This window comes from Theropithecus gelada, chromosome 15 (genome assembly GCF_003255815.1).
Source record: "Theropithecus gelada isolate Dixy chromosome 15, Tgel_1.0, whole genome shotgun sequence".
Lineage (NCBI taxonomy): Eukaryota > Metazoa > Chordata > Mammalia > Primates > Cercopithecidae > Theropithecus > Theropithecus gelada.
The window spans coordinates 111,111,749-111,133,962 of record NC_037683.1 but is presented as its reverse complement, the minus strand read 5'-3'; the positions used below and the strand labels follow the sequence as shown (position 1 = coordinate 111,133,962).

Below are 22,214 nucleotides of genomic sequence, written 5' to 3'. Positions count from 1 at the left end.
ACATATCCCATAATGCCTTCCAGGAAGTCTGTGCCAATTTATACATTCATCTGTGGTTATGAGTGTCCTGGTCACCTGGAACTTGGCTCATCTGACAGGCAGCAGAAGGTCTCTCTTTAATTTGGATTACTTTGATGATGAGTGAGTTTCACATGTCCTTATATGTTTCTTAACTATTTTCATTTTCTGTTTATTTCCTTTGCCCATTTTTATACTGAAGACTTAGGTTTTTGTCAAGTTTGTCTTATTTTTCAATTTTATTGGCTCTTTAAAAAATATTAATTTCTTATATTTGTGAAAAGCATTGTTCCCAGCTTTTGGTATATCTTTTAATTTTATATGATGTGTTTATTTTTATGAAGTTAAATATATTAGATTGCTCTAAGATTCATTTTGTTCTAATATTTTTATAGTTAATTTTTATAACTCTTTAATCAGTCTGTAATTTATTATCATCAGGTTGTGAAATGAGGACTAAACATTGTCTTTTTTGTCCAAATAGAAAACCAGTTGCTTCAGGATCATTTATTGAATTTTTAAATTTTGTAATGTCTTTATCATAAGCTAGATTTACATATGTGCTGAAGTCACCGATGAATATTTACTTGTTTTTTTTTTTTTTTTTGAGAGGGAGGCTCGCTCTGTCGCCAGGCTGAAGTGCAGTGGTGCGATCTCGGCTCACGGCAACCTCCGCCTTCTGGGTTCAAGCGATTCTCCTGCCTCAGCCTCCCAAGTAGCTGGGACGACAGGCACCCACCACCACGCCCGGCTAGTTTTTGTATTTTTAATAGAGATGGGGTTTCACCATGTTAGCCAGGATGGTCTTGATCTCTTGACGTTGTGATCCGCCTGCCTCGGCCTCCCAAAGTGCTGGGATTACAGGCGTGAGCCACCGCACCCGGCCTTACTTGATTCTTAAAAACAACACATTTAGGCTGTCGCGGTGGCTCACGACTGTAATCCCAGCACTTTGGGAGGCCGAGGCGGGTGGATCATGAGGTCAGGAGATTGAGACCATCTTGGCTAACATGGTGAAACCCTATCTGTACTAAAAATACAAAAAACAAAAACAAACAAACCAAAAAAACCAAGACACACACACACACACACACACAAAATTAGCCAGGCATGGTGGCGGGCACCTGTAGTCCCAGCTACTCAGGAGGCTGAGGCGGGAGAATGGCGTGAACCCGGAGCTTGCAGTGAGCCGAGATCATGCCCCTGCACTCCAGCCTGGGTGACAGAGCGAGACTCCATCTCAAAAAAAAAAAAAAAAAAAAATTAAAATGTTAATTTTTAAAAATAAGTAACATTTACGTGGTTCATTTACAGAAGAACAAAGGACAAAGCATTATTTGCAATGAAGTATTTTTCTTACCTCTATTTCCCAGACACCCAGTAACACTTCCTCAAGCAACCACGGTTACCAATTTCTCTTGAATAATATGTTTTTTCTCTTTTGTTGTACAAATTGTAGCATGCTAGACACATTTTTGCATTGTGCTTTCCCTTTTAGAAAAAATTTATTTTATAGATATTTTGTAACAGAGCATAAAGAGCATCCTCATTATTTGTTTTTTACTATTGTTTATTTTTTGGAGACGGAGTTTCACTCTGTCGCCCATGCTGGAGTGCAGTGGCGTGATCTCGGCTCACTGCAACCTCTGCTTTCTGGGTTCAAGCAATTCTCCTGCCTCAGCCTCCTGAGTAGCTGGGACTACAGGCGCACACCACCGTGCCCAGCTAATGTTTTGTATTTTAGTACAGACAGGGTTTTACCGTGTTGCCCAGGCTGGTCTCGAACTCCTGAGCTCAGGCAATCTGTCCGCCTTGGCCTCCCAAAGGGCTAAGATTGTGGGCATGAGCCATTGCACCCGGCCTTTCCTCATTATTTTTATGGCCATGAGTATCCTATAAATGGATGTTTTACAATGTAGTTAACCAATATCTCTGGACTTCATATCAAATAAGGAATTGGATGGGTATTTACTCCATTATCCTTATGCACCCATATTCTCCAGTTTTACTTAATAAAACTTGGGATTTGGGACTCACATTTTCTCTGTAACCTTTTGTATTATGTCTTTTCTAGGAATTACTATTATTGTGTTATATTTTCATTCAGTTTTAAATGATTTCATAATAAGTATTTAGACTTTCTTCATTCTTGAGCTCTTAAGTTGGCTGGGAAATAGCTTCAATTTTTTTTTTTTTAGAAGACTGGATGAATGGTACATTTTCTGAGCCCTCCCATATTTAGATTGGCTTTTTGTTGTACTCACTTATGAACAATCCTTGGCTAGGTATAACATTCTTTTTAAATATATTTTTATTTGTAACAACCCTATTAACTGAAGTATAACATTCTTGAATCACTTTTTCCCCTCTTTAACAACTGTACATGTTACCATTATCATCTCTTATCTAGTATTTCTGAGGAGAAATAATTTTTTTTTTTTGAGATGGAGTCTCGCTCTGTCACCCAGGCTGGAGTGCAGTGGCGCGATCTCAGCTCACTGCAACCTTTGCCTCCCAGGTTAAAGCGATTCTCTTGCCTCAGCCTCCCGAGTAGCTGGGACTACAGGTGCCCGCCACCACGCCTGGCTAATTTTGTGTTTTTAGTAGAGATGGGTTTTCACCATGTTAGCCATGATGGTCTCCATCTCCAGACCTCGTGATCCGTCCGCCTTGGCCTCCCAAAGTGCTGGAATTACAGGTGTGAGCCACTGCGCCCGGCCCACATTTTTTTATTTTTTGAAAGTTATCTGATTTTTCTGTCTACATGGTCTTAGATTTTTTTTTTTAATCTATGTACTTCAAAACTTTCTAGAATGAATCTAGATGTGGGTGCCTTTCTTTTTAATCAACTAATATAGTATGTATAACTTACTATATTAGAGTTCTCCAGAGAGACCAAATCAATAGGAGATAGATAGATAGATGGATAGATAGATAGATAGATAGATAGATAGATAGATAGATAGATAGACAGATGATAAGGGGTTTATCAGGGGAATTGACTCATGTGATTATGAAGGATGAGAAGTTCCACAACAGGCTAGAGACCCTGGGCTGCTGGTAGCATGGCTCAGTCTAATTCCGAAAGTCTTAGAACTAGGTAAGCCTGTGGTGTAGTTCTCGGTCTAAAGCCAAAGGCCTGAGAACCTAGGGGGCTGCTAGTGTAAATTCTGGAGTCCCCAAGGCAAGAGAGCATGTACAGGAGGAGGAGAGTATGCCAGCTTTAGGAGAAAGAGAGGGCAAATCCTTTTATCTCCTTTTTTGTTCTGTGTGGGCCCTCATCTGATTAGGTGACCCCACCCACACTGAGGACAGATCATACCCACTTAGTCCACCAACTCTCAGGCCAATCTCTGAAATACCCGCACAGACACACCTAGAAGCCATGCTTTACCAGTTCCCTAGGTGTTCCTTAACCCCGTCAAGTTGACACCTAAAATTAATCACCACACATTACAATAAATGTGTACTTTTTTTACGTTAGACAGTATCACTCTATCCACCGACGCTGAAGTGCAGCGGTGCGATCTCAGCTCACTGCGACCACTGCTTCCCTGGTTCCAGCAGCGGTGCGATCTCAGCTCACTGCGACCACTGCTTCCCTGGTTCCAGCAGCGGTGCGATCTCAGCTCACTGCTACCACTGCTTCCCTGGTTCCAGCAATTCTCTTGCCTCAGCCTTCTCTTGCCTCAGCCTCTTGAGTAGCTGGGATTACAGGTGTGCACCACCACACCTGGCTAATTTTTTTGTGTTTTTGTAGAGATGGGGCTTCACTGTGTTGCCCAGGCTGGTCTTGAACGCACATGTGGGAAGCGAATGGAGCTAAAAGAAATCCACACATTTTATCCTGTCTGTTGGTACACACCAGACAGGAAGGCCATGAGAACTATAGGAAAAAAAAATGCAGAATAAAGGTAAAACAAGAAATCATTCTAAGGACTTAGAGGCAGAACAGCGTCAGAAATCAGTTTACGACAGAAACCCAAACAAGATTCGGAAACTGACATTGTCATTATGATACAAGAAGATATAACTTCTATGAAACAACAGTACAAATCCATGAGGCGATAACAGGCTGAAACATAAGTATAACAGATTGAGATTAAAAACCAACAGAGAAGGAACATTTTTAAAAATGAATGATTGACAGAAAACTAATGTTAAAATAACATAATGTAAATCTCTGCTACTGAAATTAGGAAAGAACAAAAATGTCACTATGGAAAATCAGTGGCACGAAGTGTAAATAAAAATGAAAAGGCAAGCCACATATACCGGAAGAATATATTTGTAATACATATATCTGGCAAAAGGCTTGTACCTAGAATTATATAATCTTTTTTTTTTTTTTTTTTTTTGAGACAGTGTCTCATTCTGTTGCCTAGGCTGGAGTGCAGTGGTGTGATCTCAGCTCACTGCAACCTCTGCTTCCTGGGCTCAAGTGATTCTCTCACCGAGTAGCTGGGATTACAGGTGTGCACCACCACGCCCAGCTAATTTTTGTATTCTTAGTAGAGACAGGGTTTCACCATGTTGGCCAGGCTGGTCTCGAACTCCTGGCCTCAAGTGATCCACCTGCCTCGGCCTCCCAAAGTGCTGGGATTACAGGTGTTAGCCACCGTGCCCGGCCTATAAAGTATTCTTATAACCTAATAATAAAACAATCAAAAACCCCTCATGAAAAAAAAATGAACAAATGACATGAACAGATGCTTTTCAAAAGAAGATATAAGAATGTGCAGTAAGTACATGAAAAGGTGCTCAGCACTATCATCAGTGAAATGCAGATTAAAACCATAATGAGATAGTATTTTACACCCAGTTAGAGGGCTAAAATTCAAAGGACTGGAAATACCAAGTGTTGTTCCAAGGACGAGCCACAGCTAGAACTCTCACACATTCTGGTGAGAATATGAAAGGAGGCAGCCACTTTGGAAACAGTTTGGCAGATACTTACAAACTTAAACATCTATTTACATGATCTAGCAATTTTACTCTTAAGTATTTACCCAAGAGAAATGAAAACCTACATCCACAAAACGATTAATACGTGAGTGTTCACAGCACATTTTCCATAATGACCAAAAACAGTCTGATTGTGCATGGATAAACAAATTGTCGTTATTCACACAATAGACCACTATTGATAAATCGAAAAAAAAAAATAGTGACACCTGCAACGATCTGGATGAATCTCACAAACATGATGCTGAGTAAAATAGAGTCACACTGAATGACTCTATTTGTATGAGTTGTGAGAAGTCAGACCAATCTCTACTGAGGGAAACCAGATCAAGGGTTGGCTGGAATGGGGTAAGAAGAAATGAGTGTGAGGGCACAGCGGAATTTCTGGGGTAATGGAAATGTTCATGGGGTGATGATTGTGTGAGTGTGTTTATCTGTGAAATCTCATTGAACAACACATTTAAGATGTACACATTTATGGCCAGGCATGGTGGTTCACCCCTGTAATCCCAGCACTTTGAGAGGCCAGGGTGGGCGGATCACTTGAGGCCAGGAGTTCGAGACCATTCTGGGAAACATAGTGAAACCCTGTCTCTACAAAAATACAAAAAAAAAAGCCATGTGTGGTGGTGCATGCCGGTAATCCCAGCTACTCAGGAGGCTGAGCAAGAGAATTGCTTGAACCAGGGAGGCAGAGGTTGCAGTGAGCTGAGATCGCAGCACTGCACTTCAGCATGGGATACTGTCTAAAAAAAAAAAAAAGTACACATTTATTGTGTATGTGTAGTGGTTAATTTTAGGTGTCAAGTTGACTGGATTAAAAAGTTGGCAGATACATGCAGCTGCTTTATCTGGGCTCTAGTGTCCTGTTGGCAATTGTCAGTCAGGTTCTGCTAGAACACAGAGGCTGCTTTTCTGCCATCTCTGTTTGGTTCCCTGACTTGCTGAATTGATTGAGTATATGGAACGCTGCGATTTCAGATAGGCATTGCTAGGTGGCCTGCTCCCATCTCTGCCTATAGCAGTGTGGTTGTGATAACTCCACCTCCCCAGATGCCACGTGGCTCTCCCCACCCTCCCCTAAGCACGCCTGCGTATTTTCTCATTCGTGGTTTGGTGGCTGTCCCCACCCTCCCCTCAGCACGCCTGCGTATTTTCTCATTCGTGGTTTGGCCCTGCAGTGAAGCCTTGTGTTTGACAGTGTTTCCCAAACGGGAGCATTCTTATTCTTTTTAGAGGGAAAGGTCTCATGATTTACCACAGTTGACTTAAATTATTTACATTAGAATGACATTTCAAAAGCTATAGATCTAAGACTAGATATGAACTCTGTGTTCTTACACCTCTTACACATCCGTAAAGCCAAAATACAATTACAAACGAAATGCAGATCAAACTAGCAAATCAATAAAATTCAAATTCAAATTATAAAATTCAAATTACAAATTTGAATTTTATATTGATCTATGTAACTATAAATGAATGTACAGATTAATATTTTGCTGAGGTGAAACTGCCTCTCACCCTATGAATGTGGTGCTGACGGCCCCACGCAGTTTCTTTTGAGACTGAACACCTGTTCTACCCTGAGCCACACAATAATCCAGTTCTCCACCCCTTGTCTTTTATCTCCCTGTAAACTTTTGCTTACACAGCATGCTGTGATGTCGTTGGGCCTTTACTCAGCCAAAAGCATCATCCTTACGTTCTTTTCTCATTATCTCTTGATAATTATCACAGTCCCACACATCCCCATGCCATCATACACACTCGTGCAGATGGGAACTCTGAAATCATTTGGCAGTACTCACATCTGGATGATTTTAGGGGTCAGCGAACCATGGCCTGCTGGCCAAATCTAGTCCACTGCCTGTTTTTGTAAATAAAGTTTTTTTGGATCATGGCCATTGTCTTTGACTGCCTTCATGTTACAATAGCAGACTTGAGTATTGGCAACAAGGTCCTGCAAAGCCTAAAATATTTATTACCTGGTCTTTTACAGAAAAAAGTTTTCTGACCTCTATCATATTCATCCGTCTGTCTGCTGTTGTGTATCTATTTGAAGGTTATCATCAAAAAATTGAGAATTAGCCGGGCGCGGTGGCTCAAGCCTGTAATCCCAGCACTTTGGGAGGCCGAGACGGGCGGATCACGCGGTCAGGAGATCGAGACCATCCTGGCTAACACGGTGAAACCCCGTCTCTACTAAAAAATACAAAAAATTAGCCGGGCGAGGTGGCAGGCGCCTGTAGTCCCAGCTACTCGGGAGGCTGAGGCAGGAGAATGGCGTAAACCCGGGAGGCAGAGCTTGCAGTGAGCTGAGATCCGGCCACTGCACTCCAGCCTGGGCGACAGAGCGAAACACCTTCTCAAAAAAAAAAAAAAAAAAAAAAAAATGAGAATTAACTTTAAAATTTTTATGAAAAACTTCTATACCCCCAGGAATATATCTGTGGACTTTTTTTTTTTTTTTCCGAATTCCATTTGAGGACAGAGTAACAAAATAGATGCTTATTGAGGTTTGCTTATGTTCACACCACTTACACCTTATATGATATCACAGAACAATCTTTGCCAGTTCAAGCTGAGGGAGAATTAAGCTAGACAAGATAAAAGAACTCTATGCTTAATACTGCGGTTCCTCCCACAGACAGGGTTTATCGGAGGACAATCAGGAAATAGTACTAATAAAGCTGTTTGCCAGAACCAAAATGGCTGTTCTGAGGATGGAATAATGTCTGCAAATGTATCTGCACTCCTTAGAGAAAGGGGATGTGGATACAAGATGATGCTATTTCCTTTCCAAGTCATGTTTTCTCGATCGGCAGATTGGTCTCATAGGACCTCTACTCTGTTGTGCACAATGCCCTTTAAAACGATGAGCGTCTTTGAAAACATAACTGGCAAAGCACGACCCAGCAAGTCACAGTTTCCATCACAGTGACACACAGGCCTGATGAGCGCATTTCCCGGGCACCAGCTGATTTTCCAAAGATGCAAGGCACCTGGGAGCAGATCACAGCAACAGAAATGACAGCAGCCCTTGGGCAGGGAACAGAAATCAGAAGACAGACCTCTGGGTCCTTGCTTCATAAGGGAAAACATTTCTCCTAACTGTTTTTAAAATGAAGGGTAATGGTTTGGATGTAGGGTGATGACCATTGTAAGAATTCTATTAGCTGAGCAGTTGTTATTCTTTTTTTTTTTTTTTAAGAAGGCTGAGACAAGACCATAGATTTAGATTAACTTGCTTGGCTCCTTTATTATTCTCCTTTATTATTAAACTTCCTCAGCATAATGCGATTTGGGCAGACAGAGATGTTATCCTGTGACTTATTTTTGGCCTACCAAATACAGCTAAACTATTGAGCACAGAGACCCAATGCCTAATACAGTACCTTGTGTAGAATAAGTGTCCAATATGTATTTGTGGAATAAATGTGTTCTTTATAATCAGGGAGAAGTAGTATGCTCATGGAAGAAACATTGGAAACTACTAGTGATAGAAACAAAATCGACTTCAGGGTCATTTCTTCTGGTTTTGCTGCTTAATTACAGTTTATGCCTTTTTTCCAGCCTCAACAAATTTTAAAAAGAATTGGTTTAGTACATTATTATTTTTTTCTAGTGATTTTTTTGTTTAGTTTTATTTATTTATTTATTTATTTTTTAAGACGGAGTCTCGCTCTGTCGCCCAGGCTGGAGTGCAGTGGCACGATCTCGGCTCACTGCAAGCTCTGCCTCCTGGGTTCACACCATTCTCCTGCCTCAGCCTCCCGAGTAGCTGGGACTACAGGTGTCCGCCACCACGCCCGGCCAATTTTTTGTATTTTTAGTAGAGACAGGGTTTCACCATGTTAGCCAGAATGGTCTCCATCTCCTGACCTCGCGATCCGCCCTCCTCGTCCTCCTAAAGTGCTGGGATTACAGGTGTGAAAGTTTTTTTTTTATAGAGTCTAATTTAGTATATCCCTGCTGCCTAGAAAAATAAAATACTCTGAGGGCTGGGCGCGGTGGCTCACGCCTATAATCCCAGCACTTTGGGAGGCCGACGCGGGCAGATCACGAGGTCAGGAGATCGAGACCATCCTGGCTAACACAGTGAAATGCCGTCTCTACTAAGAATATAAAAAAAAATTAGCCGGGCGTGGTGGCGGCGCCTGTAGTCCCAGCTACTTGGGAGGCTGAGGCAGGAGAATGGTGTGAACCCGGGTGGCAGAGCTTGCAGTGAGCCGAGATCGCGCCACTGTACTCCAGTCTGGGCAACAGAGTGAGGCTCCGTCTCAAAAAATACAAACAGAAAAAAAGAAAAAGAAAATACTCTGCTTCTGTTTTTTGTGGGAGGCCTTGAGTAAATGAGGAAGACTGCCTAATGGAAGCTCTTTCCAGATGAAGGAGAAAAAGCATATGAACAAGTGAAAGATGTTAAAAACTACATGTGCCTTGCACAGGATCTGATTTCATTTTTCTGTGCAAAAGTAAGACGTAGACGTTACTTCATTCTGGGCAAAATGCTACTCTCTGGCCTGCCCAATAGACTAGTTCTCTGACATTCTCTTTCTTTTGACATTGTGTGGGAAATTCCAGGAAAAAGCCGAGATCTGAGAGTCCAGACCCTCCTGTGTGCAACTGAAAGCCAACTTTTCCAAATGAGCAGTACTGTTTAGACTGCTCCCATAGTATGCAACCAGGAACTACGTATGAGGAAATGGTAAATTAAGAGGCATTTAGGAATGGTTATGATTAAGTGTTTTTCTCACAAAGAAAGAATGCAAAGTAGAGAAGGCTCCTTGTTTCTAGAACTGGGGAAACTTTATTTCACGCCAAGACACAGACATGCCTGTTTTAAGCGTGAATGTGTTCATCTTTTCCCGTTAGAAAGCTGCCGGTGGGCCAGAACTTTCTAAATCTCTGTCAGTTAATTCTTTTGTTTTGTGATTTGTTGTTGACTAGTTCTTTCTTACCCTCCTGGCACTGCGCTTCCCATACATGACATATGTGAAAGTCATCATGGTTTCTTTCAGACATTGATGACTCTGGCAGGCATGTGTATACCAGTTCTCGTTGCTGTCGATTTTTGTCTTGGACTTGACATTTATGAATGTTCCGTATGAATAAAGCACTAAAGTTTACCTGTGACCACCTGGAGCAGTATGATTTGGTGTCCGGTTAGCTGATCCAGCTTGAGGGGAACTGGGTCACCCGCATCGAAGGTCATTAGAGTGGCTGGTGAGGCTTGAGTCACAAGCCTGGTGGGGCATGTTCCTTTAGGTATCGCATCAGCCAACCAGGAAAACCTGTCGAGGCGCTTGTGTTCAGCAGGTGGCGCTCTTTTACCGGGTTCACAAGAATGATCTGGAAAGTCGTTCTCTCCTGCCTGTCCCGTGCCTGAGGCGGTACCATGTTGCAGGGGAGGAAACCCGAAGCCTTGCTGGGTAGCATCAGTGCTTGCAAAGTGGTGGCCTGACCTGGCACATCGCCCTGGTTAGGCAATGCTGGTGCCCAGGGCGTCTTACTGTCCCGTTTGTTCTGGTGCCAGTTACAACCCTTGAGCAACTGCGGAGAAGAACTAACAAGAGACAGTCACACTATGGGTATTCACGAGGATGGCACTCACTTAGAAAACCAGAAGATGTAGACTCGGCATCTGCAACGTCCTGACGGAAAGCTCGAGTTTGCTGAAAGACCCAAGCAGTGGAGAAGGAGGCCAAGAGGGGAAGAGCAGCCAAATGGGGAGCGCTCTCTCCTTTTCGTGACCATATTCTATTTATTGTACAGATGTATGTATAGTATATATTTGAAATATATCGGCATACGTTCTGTGTGGTATGTCTATATACACTTATAAGTGTACATGTTTCTGAATATACATATTCCTGTAAACATTGTTAGGCATCTTTAATTTGTGATGCAAAAGTGTTCCAAAGTAATCATAATGTATATAATAGTTTGGACAGGAATCGCTGAAATAAGGAATTGTGGTTAGAGAAAGAAACAATTTTGAGGTAGCAAAGTAGCAGGGGCTACTGAGGGATTGAGGAAAGAAAGATTATATGTGAAATAAAAGCACATATCAATTTGATATTTCCGAATGCTTCATGCTGTTTTTCTAACCTATAGTGGAGAGGTTGAAAAAGTAAAATGGACGGTTTTCATGGGAAGAATTTAAGTGCCTGTTTTAATTTTCAGTGAAAACAATAACTCTTTAATACAAGAAGTTCCATGTGATGCTTAACTTGGCAGAGCTATGATCTGCCTTTGCCTCTGCACAGGCAGAGTGGTTGTGTGTGTGGTTATAGCCGTGCTTTTAATTCTATTGAGTAGGTTTATCCAAGACTCACCTAAGAATAGGACACTAAACTTTCATAAATTTCTTATTTAATTTGCTATTGGTGGGCATGACTGGTGTGTAAAAATGACTACCATATCTTGATTTTTCTTCTCTTAAAATTTTTTATGAAAAATGATGATCTCAGTTAGCTAAGTTTCTCACAAGTTTAGTATAAAAAGTTCTCTCTCCTCTCGTGAACTTTACTCCTTCGTGTTCTTCCTTTTCCCCTCTTTACTAAGAATTATTCTTCCTCCTGTGGAAGATAGAATCTTCAAAACTATTCATAGGACAGTTTTTAGAATAGTCAATGAAAAAATAATTAAGATAACTGTTTTAACACTGTTTAGTCATGATACTTATTTTCAAAACTAAATTTTATTTATTTGTATATTTATTTTGGAGACGGAGTCTCACTCTGTCGCCCAGGCTGGAGAGCAGTGGCACAATCTTGGCCCACTGCAACCTCTGCCTCTTGGGTTCAAGTGATTCTCCTGCCTCAGCCTACTGAGTAGCTAGGATTACAGGTGCCCGCCACAACGCCTGGCAAATTGTTGTATATTTAGTAGACACAGGGTTTCACTATGTTGGCCAGGCTGGTCTTGAACTCTGGACCTCAGGTGATCCTCTCGCCTTGGCCTCCCAAAGTGCTGGGATTACAGGCATGAGTCACTGCGCCTGGCCCAAAGCTGTATTTTATTTTATTTTATTTTATTTTATTTTATTATTTATTTATTTTATTTTTTTGAGATGGAGTTTCACTCTTGTTGCCCAGGCTGGAGTGCAATGGCACGATCTCGTCTTCTCGGGTTCAAGTGATTCTCCAGCCTCAGCCTCCTGAGTAACTGGGATTACAGGCATGTGCCACTATGCCCGGCTAATTTTGTAGTTTTAGTAGAGATGGGGTTTCTGCCATGTTGGCCAGGCTGCTCTGAAACTCCCGACCTCAGGTGATCCACCCGCCTCGGCCTCCCAAAGTGCTGGGATTATAGGCGTGAGCCACTGTGCCCGGCCCAAAAACTAAATGTTAAGCTACCTCTTGTGATTTGAAAATTGATCCATTTCAGGTTCTATTATAGCTACAAAAAGCACAGTCATCTAAGGAAAATTTCAGTCCTGTTGTGGAGATGAAAATGTCTATTTGGATCTTGTAACAACTGTTATTGTCAATACGTCATGTGATACGTGTATCTTACTAGTGAGACAACCGAAGTATGAGAGTTTTTCCCCCTACATGCAGTCCAATAGGAGAAAGTGATGTAGGGGCGTTCGAGAACTCTGGTCTCTTTCTGAGGAGGTCAGAAGGCCAGCGTGACAGAATCTGCCCAGAAAGAAGGGCAAGCTGTGCCTGAAGTTAAGGAGTGCTGTTCCCTCTGCTTCCCTTCCTACCACCCCTCTCTGTTAGTCTTGCTAATGAATCCCGGCCTGGCTGTGAAGTCATCCAGTGGCGTGAGGGGTTTCTGGCCTCTGCAGAGGAGAAACTCTGGGTTAATTCAAGTACAGCGTGTTCTCTTTGTTTTGCAGCTGGTGTAGCCAAGGGAGTCTAGTGCAAGTGGATTGAATCAAAAGGAAAATGAAGGCATTCACTGTCTGTTTCATCAAGGATGGCTCATTTGGAGTAAACACCATTGAAATAGTCTCCAAATGGCCATTCTATGTGAAGTCACACAGGATGCCCCTTCAGGCTGTCGTTCTCCTTTAAATGGATCGCTTTGTGTGTGCTGTGTTTAATGCCATTCAACCTTAAACCCCAGATGTGGGCCTCATCAGGCCACGGTTTTCAGTACACATGTGGCAACCATACCTTCAGCATTCTTTGCCTCTGCCTTCAGAAAATCAGCCTGAGCATCAAGGGCAGACAGCTGTAAAGCTGAGAGCTTGCAGATGAAGAACAACAACAGCAGATGGTGACAAGCAGCTAACGTTTCTTCAACACTTACTTTGTGCCAGTTATTATGCCTAGTGATCACTCTGTAGATTATCTAACTGAATCCTAACTTAATCCTCACAGCGAGATACTGTGATCATTCTCTTGTTACACATGAGGAAACCGATGCATTAGAGAAATCAAGTGATGTGCCCAGACTGGTAAGTGCAGAGCAGGGACTCGAACCCCAGCTGTCAGATTCCAGAGGTGGAACTCAGTGAATGGACATATCCAAAAGCAATACACTGTCATTAACTCTCTTGCAAGGTAGGCTTATTCGAAACAATAGACAATCCCGAAATTATTTATCTTTGTCTTGGGAATGCATGCTCTGCTTTCTGAGGCAATATTTCCACGTTATTCTTTGCAGTTTTGTAGGCTGATAGGAAGATAAGGTTAGGTGCTGTTCCCTGTGGAGCGGGCAGTCTTCATGTACGATTGGGCTCATTGGAATAATCCAGCAACAGACAACTCAAAAGAGACTTTTCTACCAAATGAGGATACTAGAAAGGTCCTCATGGCGGGGAACTAATGAAAACCTTCTCCAGAGCACTAGCCGCGCTCCGTGATCTCAGCGCTGGCTCTAGCATTTAACCAGGATCCAGGCAGGAAGCCCAGGGCCAGACTCTAGTGAGAAGCTTCTGAGAAGAGTTCGACCAGGGTCTTTGGGAATTGGGTTTCTGGCTGGTTCTTATTTGGCCCAGCCAATTGATCTGCCCTGATTTGACTGTCATTTGGGATCCAAGAAAACCTTTTTGCTTTTAAAAGCTTGCAGACGGAAACAGTTGATTCCAAATGAGCTCCACTAAGTAGAGGAACTTTAGGAGTCTAAGAAAATAAAAAAACTTGTGTGCTGTACAGGAGGAAATCATCTTGAGCACTTAAAATATGAATTTGGGTGATATTTAAAAAACAATTGTTTTATTTCCAGTATTGAATTTCAGAAAAGACTGTGAGGAAGCAATGACAGTTTTAACATATTTTTATTGGACTCACCTCAGGTTCCGTTACCACTATTGCTATCTCACTCTCTAACTCTGGGTCATTTAAGGTTTCTGACTTTTTAATTGCTAATCTCCATTTCTCCCCCCTGCCTCCTCCCGCTGTGACTTCCTGTGGCCTCCCCGCGTCACCTCGAGGGCACAGATGCTGATCAAGGTGCTGGGTTGTGATGGGATTGGGCGCTCTCTGTGGACTTCTGTTGACCTTGTGCAGGGACCTGACAGATTCCTCCTACTCCATTAGCAGTGTTTCCTCTTGGGAGTGGCTTCCTCTCTGCTGTTTCCACAAGCATCATCTTGCCAGGGACCAGGTGGATGGCGCAAGAACCAGACAGGCAGCAGCAAGAAAATCAGGTCACAAATTCAGCCAAATGTAGGCAGAAAGCTTGTGGTGCCTGGCGCTTCATTCTTAAAAGGATTTCTTAATAGGCTAGTGCCTGCTCCTTCTCTCTCAATTGCTTCTTTCCTCTGAGTTTTATTTCATCATTTTAATAGTACCTCAGTACCAGACGTGTTATTCTTTTTCTGTTAAGATTAACTTTTGCTTAATTGATTAGTTCAATTATTTTGTATTAAAGATGCAATATTTAAAGAGTCAAGTAATTCTGATGGGTTTATTGTAACCATTTTCCCAAGCAGCAATCCTTTGTAATCTCTGTTCCTCCATTTTTCCTGCTTTTTAGAAGTAACCACTTTCACCTCTTTTGGCTGATTCCTTGATATTTACCTGCATGTCCTTCAATAAGACGCTTTATTGTTCAGGGTTGGTCTTCCGCCTGTGGCAGGTAAGTAATTTAGCTGTCCTCCTCTCTCCCCCAACTTCATCATACACAGGCCCCCTTCCTAAAATCCTGTCTTCTCAGTGTAATTAATATCATAATGTTGATTAGATCAGTATTCTTCATTTATATTATTATTGTTTTTGACATAGGGTCTTCCTCTGTCGCCCAGGCTGGAGTATAGTGGTGTGATCACAGCTCTACTGCAGCCTGACCTCCTGGGCCCGAGTGATCCTCCTGCCTCAGCCTCCCAAGTACATGATCACAGGCAGGCACCACCAATGCACCTGGCTAATTGAAAAACATTTTTTTTTGTAGTGGTGGGATCCCCCTATGTTGCCCAGGCTGGTCTTAAACTACTGGTCTGATGTGATCCTTTTACCTAGGCCTCCCAAAGTGCTAGGATCACATAGGTGGGCCACCGCATCCAGCCTTCGTTTATATCGTTATATTTTTGTGTGTTATTAAGAGCTAAGCCTTGTAGCAAAACTGTGGCTTCATTATTATTTCTGTGCATGTTAATTTTTTTCTTGGATGGAGTTACTAATTGTCTTACGCTTTGTTTTTTTTCCCCATTTGCTTGTCCTTTTGGATCTTGATTTTGCATTAGCAGCTTTCTAAGGGTACCTGGAAGCTTGCGTGCGAGCATTCAGGAGCAGGGCACTGAAATATGAATCGGAAGCTGTGAATACATTTGGAGGGCTTGTCAGCCATCAGCTTCACCATAGACTCATTTCTTAAGCTGGTCCCCTTCTTTCAGTCTCTTGCCTAGACGGTGAAAGCCTGGCTGCCAGCCTTCTGGAACAAAATAAGGGAGGACGGCTGGTGGCCTCAGCATCCTATGTGCATGTATTCATCTAGTTCCATTCACGTGCCTTCAACTGTGCCATTCCTCCTCCAACACCACAGCTGCCAGTTCAGAGGCTCTCCCTTTAGTCTTTCTAGAAAACAAACTTCCAGTTATTTGTTGGGGTATGTGTGGGAAGGGCAAATAGCCCAGGTGTGCAGGGTGGGGGAGAACATCTATGGATCTGGCCACTTCTTAGATGTGCAGCCAGGCCTGCTTAGTTTAGCATTTCCTCTACCCTAGAGCCTTTTGGAGCTTCTAAGGGGTAAAAGGAGGTGGGTCTTATCTTTCCCCACTGCCAACTTAGGATTCAGGTCTGGATTCAGGTCTGCTGTGTCGTTTGTCACTCTTCCATCTGCGTTCTAGCTTCCAATATTCTGCAGCAATTGTCTCCTGCTTTATTCTCTCTGTCCTTGTTGGTTCGTGTCTTTAGAATAGAAATTCTTTTACTGTTCCTGAATGGAGTTTGGGGAGGAAGTAAAGGTCGCCTCGGCCTCATACATTTAAACTTCTCTTTTTACCTGAAAGCCTCACCATTGCTGCTTATTTACTGAACTGCCAAGGGTCTGAATTTTTAACAAGGAAATTCTAATGGTTCTTGGTAAACTCTAAAATTTACTTCAGAGAAGGAATGACAGACCACAGCCCTTTGATTAAGAAAATGTGTTTTTTTTAGTTGTTTTTTTTTTTTATGCCAGAGCCTTTCAAAAGATTTAGTTCCTTACCAATAACTTCCTCCTCCTTCTTCCATCTGCACACTCCTTTCTACCTGCTTCAACTCTCATTGTGTTTCCAGTAGAAAATGAAAGTTTTTATGGAGCAGTCATGGGAGGCATTGGGTTCCAGGGAATGTAGGTAGTTATGGGAAGACAGAAAAATAGGAGAGGTGGAGTCCGTATAGTCCATCATGTCATATCCATGTCATTCTTTCATCAAGACATCTGTGGCTGTCCCTACCTCCTTCTTACTGTCTTGGAATCATAGCAGTGATTCTCTCTGAGGCTGTGGTTTTGCTTCATGCCCAGTAGAAGCTATCACTTGATTGACTTCAGTGTCTCTGGATTTAATTGTCCCTTTAAGGAGGAGTATGCCTTCAACTTGTTCTTTTTGTTGGAGACCTAGTCTCACCCAGGCTGGAGTGCAGTTGCACGATCTTGGCTCATTGCAACCTCTGCCTCCCAGGTTCAAGCAATTTTCCTGCCTCAGCCTCTCAAGTAGTTGGGATTACAGGCACGTGCCATCACACCTGGCTAATTTTTGTGCTTTTGGTAGAGATGGGGTTTCACCATGTTACCCAGGCTGGCCTCGAACTCCTGACCTCAAGTGATCCACCCACCTCGGCCTCCCAAAGTGCTGGAATTACAGCCACAGCTCCTGGCCTACCTTCAACTTCTTAGCTACAAAGAAAGGGATCTCAAGAGTGGCCATTGTGGTTCCAGAAGCAGGGTACAGCTTCCAGGCAGGTTGGAGAGAATGGCTGGCTCTGGAGGGTGTCCAGCAGTTCTGACCATGTCCTTTTGTGTCTCTCTTTCAAGTAACTCCCTTCATGGCTTCCAAACTTGAATCTCACCAAAATATTATTTATTTTTAACTAAGTCCTACCTTCCTGAGTTCAGAATTTGTTTTGAGATAGACAAAGGAACTATGCACATGGAGATCAAAATCTAATCTCTATTCTTGGTTTTTACTGGTAAAGCACTTTAAAAAATGTCGTGTTAGGTCTGCCGGCCAGTAGGGGCATGTTAATATTTCAGCTCGGAATTTGACATCCAATCACGGACCACATTGGACAACCATAGGCCAGTTTGGTCAGTGATTGGATGTCAGATGTGTTTAAACCTCTAAAACTTAAGGCAAGAAAAAGAACGATAGCTGTTTCTCTGAAGGAGGGTGTGAAGGGCCGAAAGAGATTTGTGCTAACAGAAGCTCCTCCCTCTGGGAGCATGAGGAGAGGAGAAACGTGTTCCGTAACAGAAGGTGATATCCCATAGCAAAGACATTGGGTCAACTTAAATGCCTATCGATGTTAGACTGAAGAAAGAAATGTGGTACATCTACACCGTGGAATACTGTGCAGTCATAAAAAAGAATGAGATAATGTCCTTTGCAGCAATATGGATGGGGCTGGAGGTCATTATCCTAAGTGAACTAACACAGCATCAGAAAACCAAATACTGCACGTTCTTACTTATAGTGGAGGTGAACACTGAGTACGCATGGATACAAAGAAGGGAACAACAGACACCAGGGCCTACTGGAGGGTGGAGGGTGGGAGGAGGGTGAGGACAGAAAAGCTGCCTATCAGGCTGGGCACAGTAGCTCAAGCCTGTAATCCCAGCACTTCAGGAGGCCAAGGTGGGAGGACTGCTTGAGCCCAGGAGTTCAAGACTAGCCTGAGCAACATAGTGAGAACCTGTCGAAAAAAAAACAAAAACAAAAAAATTAAGCTGGGTGGGTGTGGTGGCATATACCTGTAGTCCCAGCTACTTGGGAGGGTGAGGTGGGAGAATCACTTGAGACATTGGATATTGGGTATACAAGAGGTTGAGCCTGCAGTGAACTGTGATCACGCCACTGCATTCCAACCTGGGCAACAGAGCGAGACCCTGTCTCAAAAAAGAAAAACTACCTGTTGAGTACTATGCTTATTACCTGGGTGACAAAATAATCTATACACTAAACCTGCTCCCACCCTGCCCCATGATGCAGTTTACCCAAGTTTGTTACACAAACTTGCACCTGAACCTAAAATAAAAGTTAAAAAAAGATGATATCAATTCTTCTTAAGACACATGATTAATGTATAGCAGATGCTCAGAAAAAATACTATGTTAAATCAGGTTGTATGACACATTCAGATTTCAGAAACGTGAAAGTCATTTTTACATCTTAGAAATGAGGGGAGTATAGTGTTATAAGTTATCAGCCATTCATTCCTTTGATAAAAAGCCTCTAAGGTTTGCACCAAGTGGTGAGTACACCCTCAACTGGAATGGGGAGCCCCAGCTCTAATCCTAGTCCTGTTACAAACTAGTTAGTTAGGAGTCCTTGGCTCCGTTGAACCTCTACACCTGCTTTTCATCTGCTCAGCAAGGAGTGGAAGACCAGCTAAACAGATAAAAGGGACTAAGGGTAAGACCTGAACTCTCACAGCTAATTAATTTCAGAGTGGGCGTGAAAACCCAGGTGTCCCCCTTCCCTAGTCTCATGTGTTTAGATTGGCCTGAATTGAATTTGGACAAGATAGTTACAGCACAAAGCAATCATTGCTTTGCTCACTCTTTCACTCATTCAACTGGTATCAATTGAGCATTTTTTAAATGCTAAATACTGTGTTGGATGAATGAGACATATTCTGTCTGTAGGAGCATACAGCCTGCTGTGTGTACAGCTGAGAGGGACCCCTGCACTGCTGCCCTCACGTGAAGGGCTTCAGACTGATCCGTGGAAGAGACCAGACCTTCCTAGTTGCCTTGAAGCTGTCGTCCCTCCTGTGCTTTCCCTGAGACCTGAAGTAGTGCCCTTTCTGCTGACGTGACCGACCGCCAAGAGCTGGCTCTCACCAGCTTATCGCAAAAGCTCTTCAAGTGCCGCAAGAGAGGAAATTACACAGCAGAGCCCAGAATCATATATTGGCCTCATTACGGGTTTTCTCTTCCTGTTTATAGGGTGCTCAAGCTGGTATTACTACGTAACCATGCCGATGCCAGCCTCCACCTTCACAATTGCAGTGGGATGCTGGACAGAAGTGAAGATGGAGCCGTGCTCATCGGCTGATTCGGCAACAGAGACACCCTTCTCACCTTCTGAGGCCGACTTCAGGTTTGTGTGGGGGGACTTGCTGGGAAGGGAAAAACACTTGAGGGAGTGGTATGCTGCATTTCTTCCAAGCACTGGGAATGTGAGTCACTCCTGCTGAGAAACTAAACCAAAATAGTATTAATCAAAGCAGGAAAAGCCCTGTTAGAAAGGAAAGAGAGGGCCGGGCGCAGTGACTCACGCCTGTAATCCCAGCACTTTGGGAGGCCGAGGCGGGTGGATTACGAGGTCAAGAGATTGAGACCATCCTGACCAACGTGGTGAAACCCCATCTCTACTAAAAATACAAAAAAATTAGCCAGGTGTGGTGGCGAATGCCTATAGTCCCAGCAACATGGGAGGCTGAGGCAGGAGAATGGCTTGAACCCGGGAAGCAGAGGTTGCAGTGAGCTGAGATTGTGCCACTGCACTCCAGCCTGGCGACAAACTGAGACTGTCTCAAAAAAAAAAAAAAAAAGAAGAAGAAGAAAGAGAGGCTGGGCGCCGTGGCTCAGGCCTATAATCCCCCACTTTGGGAGGTTGAGGTGGGTGGATCACGAGGTCAGGAGTTCAAGACCAGCCTGGCCAACATGGTGAAACCCCATCTCTACTAAAAATATAGAAATTAGCCAGGCATGGTGGCACCTGTCTGTAATCCCAGCTATTTGGGAGGCTGAGGCAGGAGAATTGCTTGAACCTGGGAGGCAGAGGTTGCAGTGAGCCGAGATTGCGCCATTGCACTCCAGCCTGGCGACAGAGCGAGACTCTGTCTTGGAAAAGAAAGGAAAAAGTGTTGAGAAGAAGAGATGTGAGCCTATTATTTATGCAGAAAGAGAGAAGAAGGTAAGTATATATGAAATCCTGTGAAGTGTGCTGAAATATTTATATGTGTTTGGCTAAATTCAAGGAATCCTCAGATTCAATGCCTCCTCTCCTCCCATGCCTTTTAGGTTTGGTTTTCGGTGCTTATGTGGTCAAAAACAAAGCTGCTGATGGATTACTTTCTATGCTACTCTGCTGTGTTGGTTGTACCAACTGCTGTCAGCGGTGCACTGTGGGGACAGCAGCTCCCTCAGTGGGGCTAGTCGCTGCTTTAGGAGCACAGGACACAAGGAAACTGATGCAAAGCCCTTGGGTTAAGGGAATCCTGCTTGGTCAGGGCTTTGTTAACATCAGTAGTGATTTCTTTTAAGTATGAACCAGATAAAATCATTTTGAGGCTTTAAAAAATTAGTATAGGCCACTGGATATTTACTGGCAGCCTGTCTAGATGTTCAATGGTTTCTAGCTTTGAGAGCCAAAAGAAGGAGAAGGGGGCCGCCGAGAAGATGCACAGCACATGCATCATGCAGCGCTCCTAGGATTTTATACCCAGCTCAACGGAGTCGTTCTTCTATTGACAGACGGTCGCTAAGTCAGTACCTTTTGGTGGAGAAAGCCCAGAGTAATGGTAGAGATGATTCATTACTCCTTGAAAACCAGCTAAGATACGCTCCTAATGCAGATTCTTTTTGTGTTGGTTTTATTTTGCCTTGCTGCTTTTACGAGTACCACAGTAACTGTGGCCGTTGGTCTTCATCTTTCAGAGATGAAGCTGTGTTCTCTCTCTTCCGGTGGGCACGTATTATTGCTGAGTTTTGCCTTTCAGAGATGAAGCTGTGTTCTCTGTCTTCCGGTGGGCACGTATTATTGCCGCATTTTGCCTTGTTTGGCAGAAGGGAAGTCATTTCCACTTCCTGTTCGGTAGCTTGCCTCGTTTGGACTGTCTTCCCTGAGCTATGTGAACATCCTAGATTGCGTATTAGATTTTACTTCTGTATTCTTGAGGGAAGAAGGGAATTGTGGGCAGAAGTGACATATGCTAGCTTCATGTGGGAACTTTAATTTCGTGTGAGATCCTCCCGTGCTCTCTTCCCTGCAGTAGGATCACACAGGAGGCTTTGTTCTGTAATTTCAGGGGGCCTGAATTTCCGGGTGAGGATGACAGGTGCTCTGGAGAGCCGCTTAGATCTGCAGTGGACTTGGTATTAGCAAGAAGCACACTGTTTTGTGTTAAGCCACTGAAACACCAGGGGTGTTTGTTACTGCAGCATATCCTAGGCTATCCTGACTTGATACAGTAGCCATTGGTTGTTCCAAGTCAGAAACTAAGCCTTGATCTAAATGTAATCTCCTTTAGTCCTAAGGATAGGCCTGCAAGACAGATTGGATAGATTAGTATTCCCATTTTATAGATAAGGCTGTTGAAGCTCAGATAGTAACTTGTTAACATTAATATATCTACTAAGTAGCAATACCTGGATTTATATCCAGGCCTGACCCCAGAGAGGGGTGAGTCAGAATCTTACCTGGAGACTTTAAAAAACTATATGTAACATTGATGCCTCACATGGAGTCTGATCCACCTTCCCATCTGGAGAGTCACTGCCATGATTTGAGCCACCATGATTGACGGGAGTGTGTTGTGTTGGAACAGAAAACGGAAGTCGAGAGCAATGCCTTTGAGCTTGAAAGTGCCATTCTTGGTGGTTGGATGTACCTCTTCGGACAA

At 43.3% G+C, this 22,214-nt stretch overlaps 1 protein-coding gene across 3 annotated transcripts in view; it reads left to right on the top strand.

Annotated features, from left to right (window-relative positions):
• The window catches only part of C15H9orf3 (chromosome 15 C9orf3 homolog), a 365,530-nt gene that overhangs the window by 44,642 nt on the left and 298,674 nt on the right, over positions 1-22,214 (top strand). For all 3 annotated transcript variants that reach the window (XM_025359585.1, XM_025359584.1, XM_025359586.1), the window contains exon 4: positions 19,534-19,687. In XM_025359585.1, the coding sequence (XP_025215370.1) occupies positions 19,534-19,687 (154 nt within the window). The remainder of the gene's footprint in view (positions 1-19,533; positions 19,688-22,214) is intronic.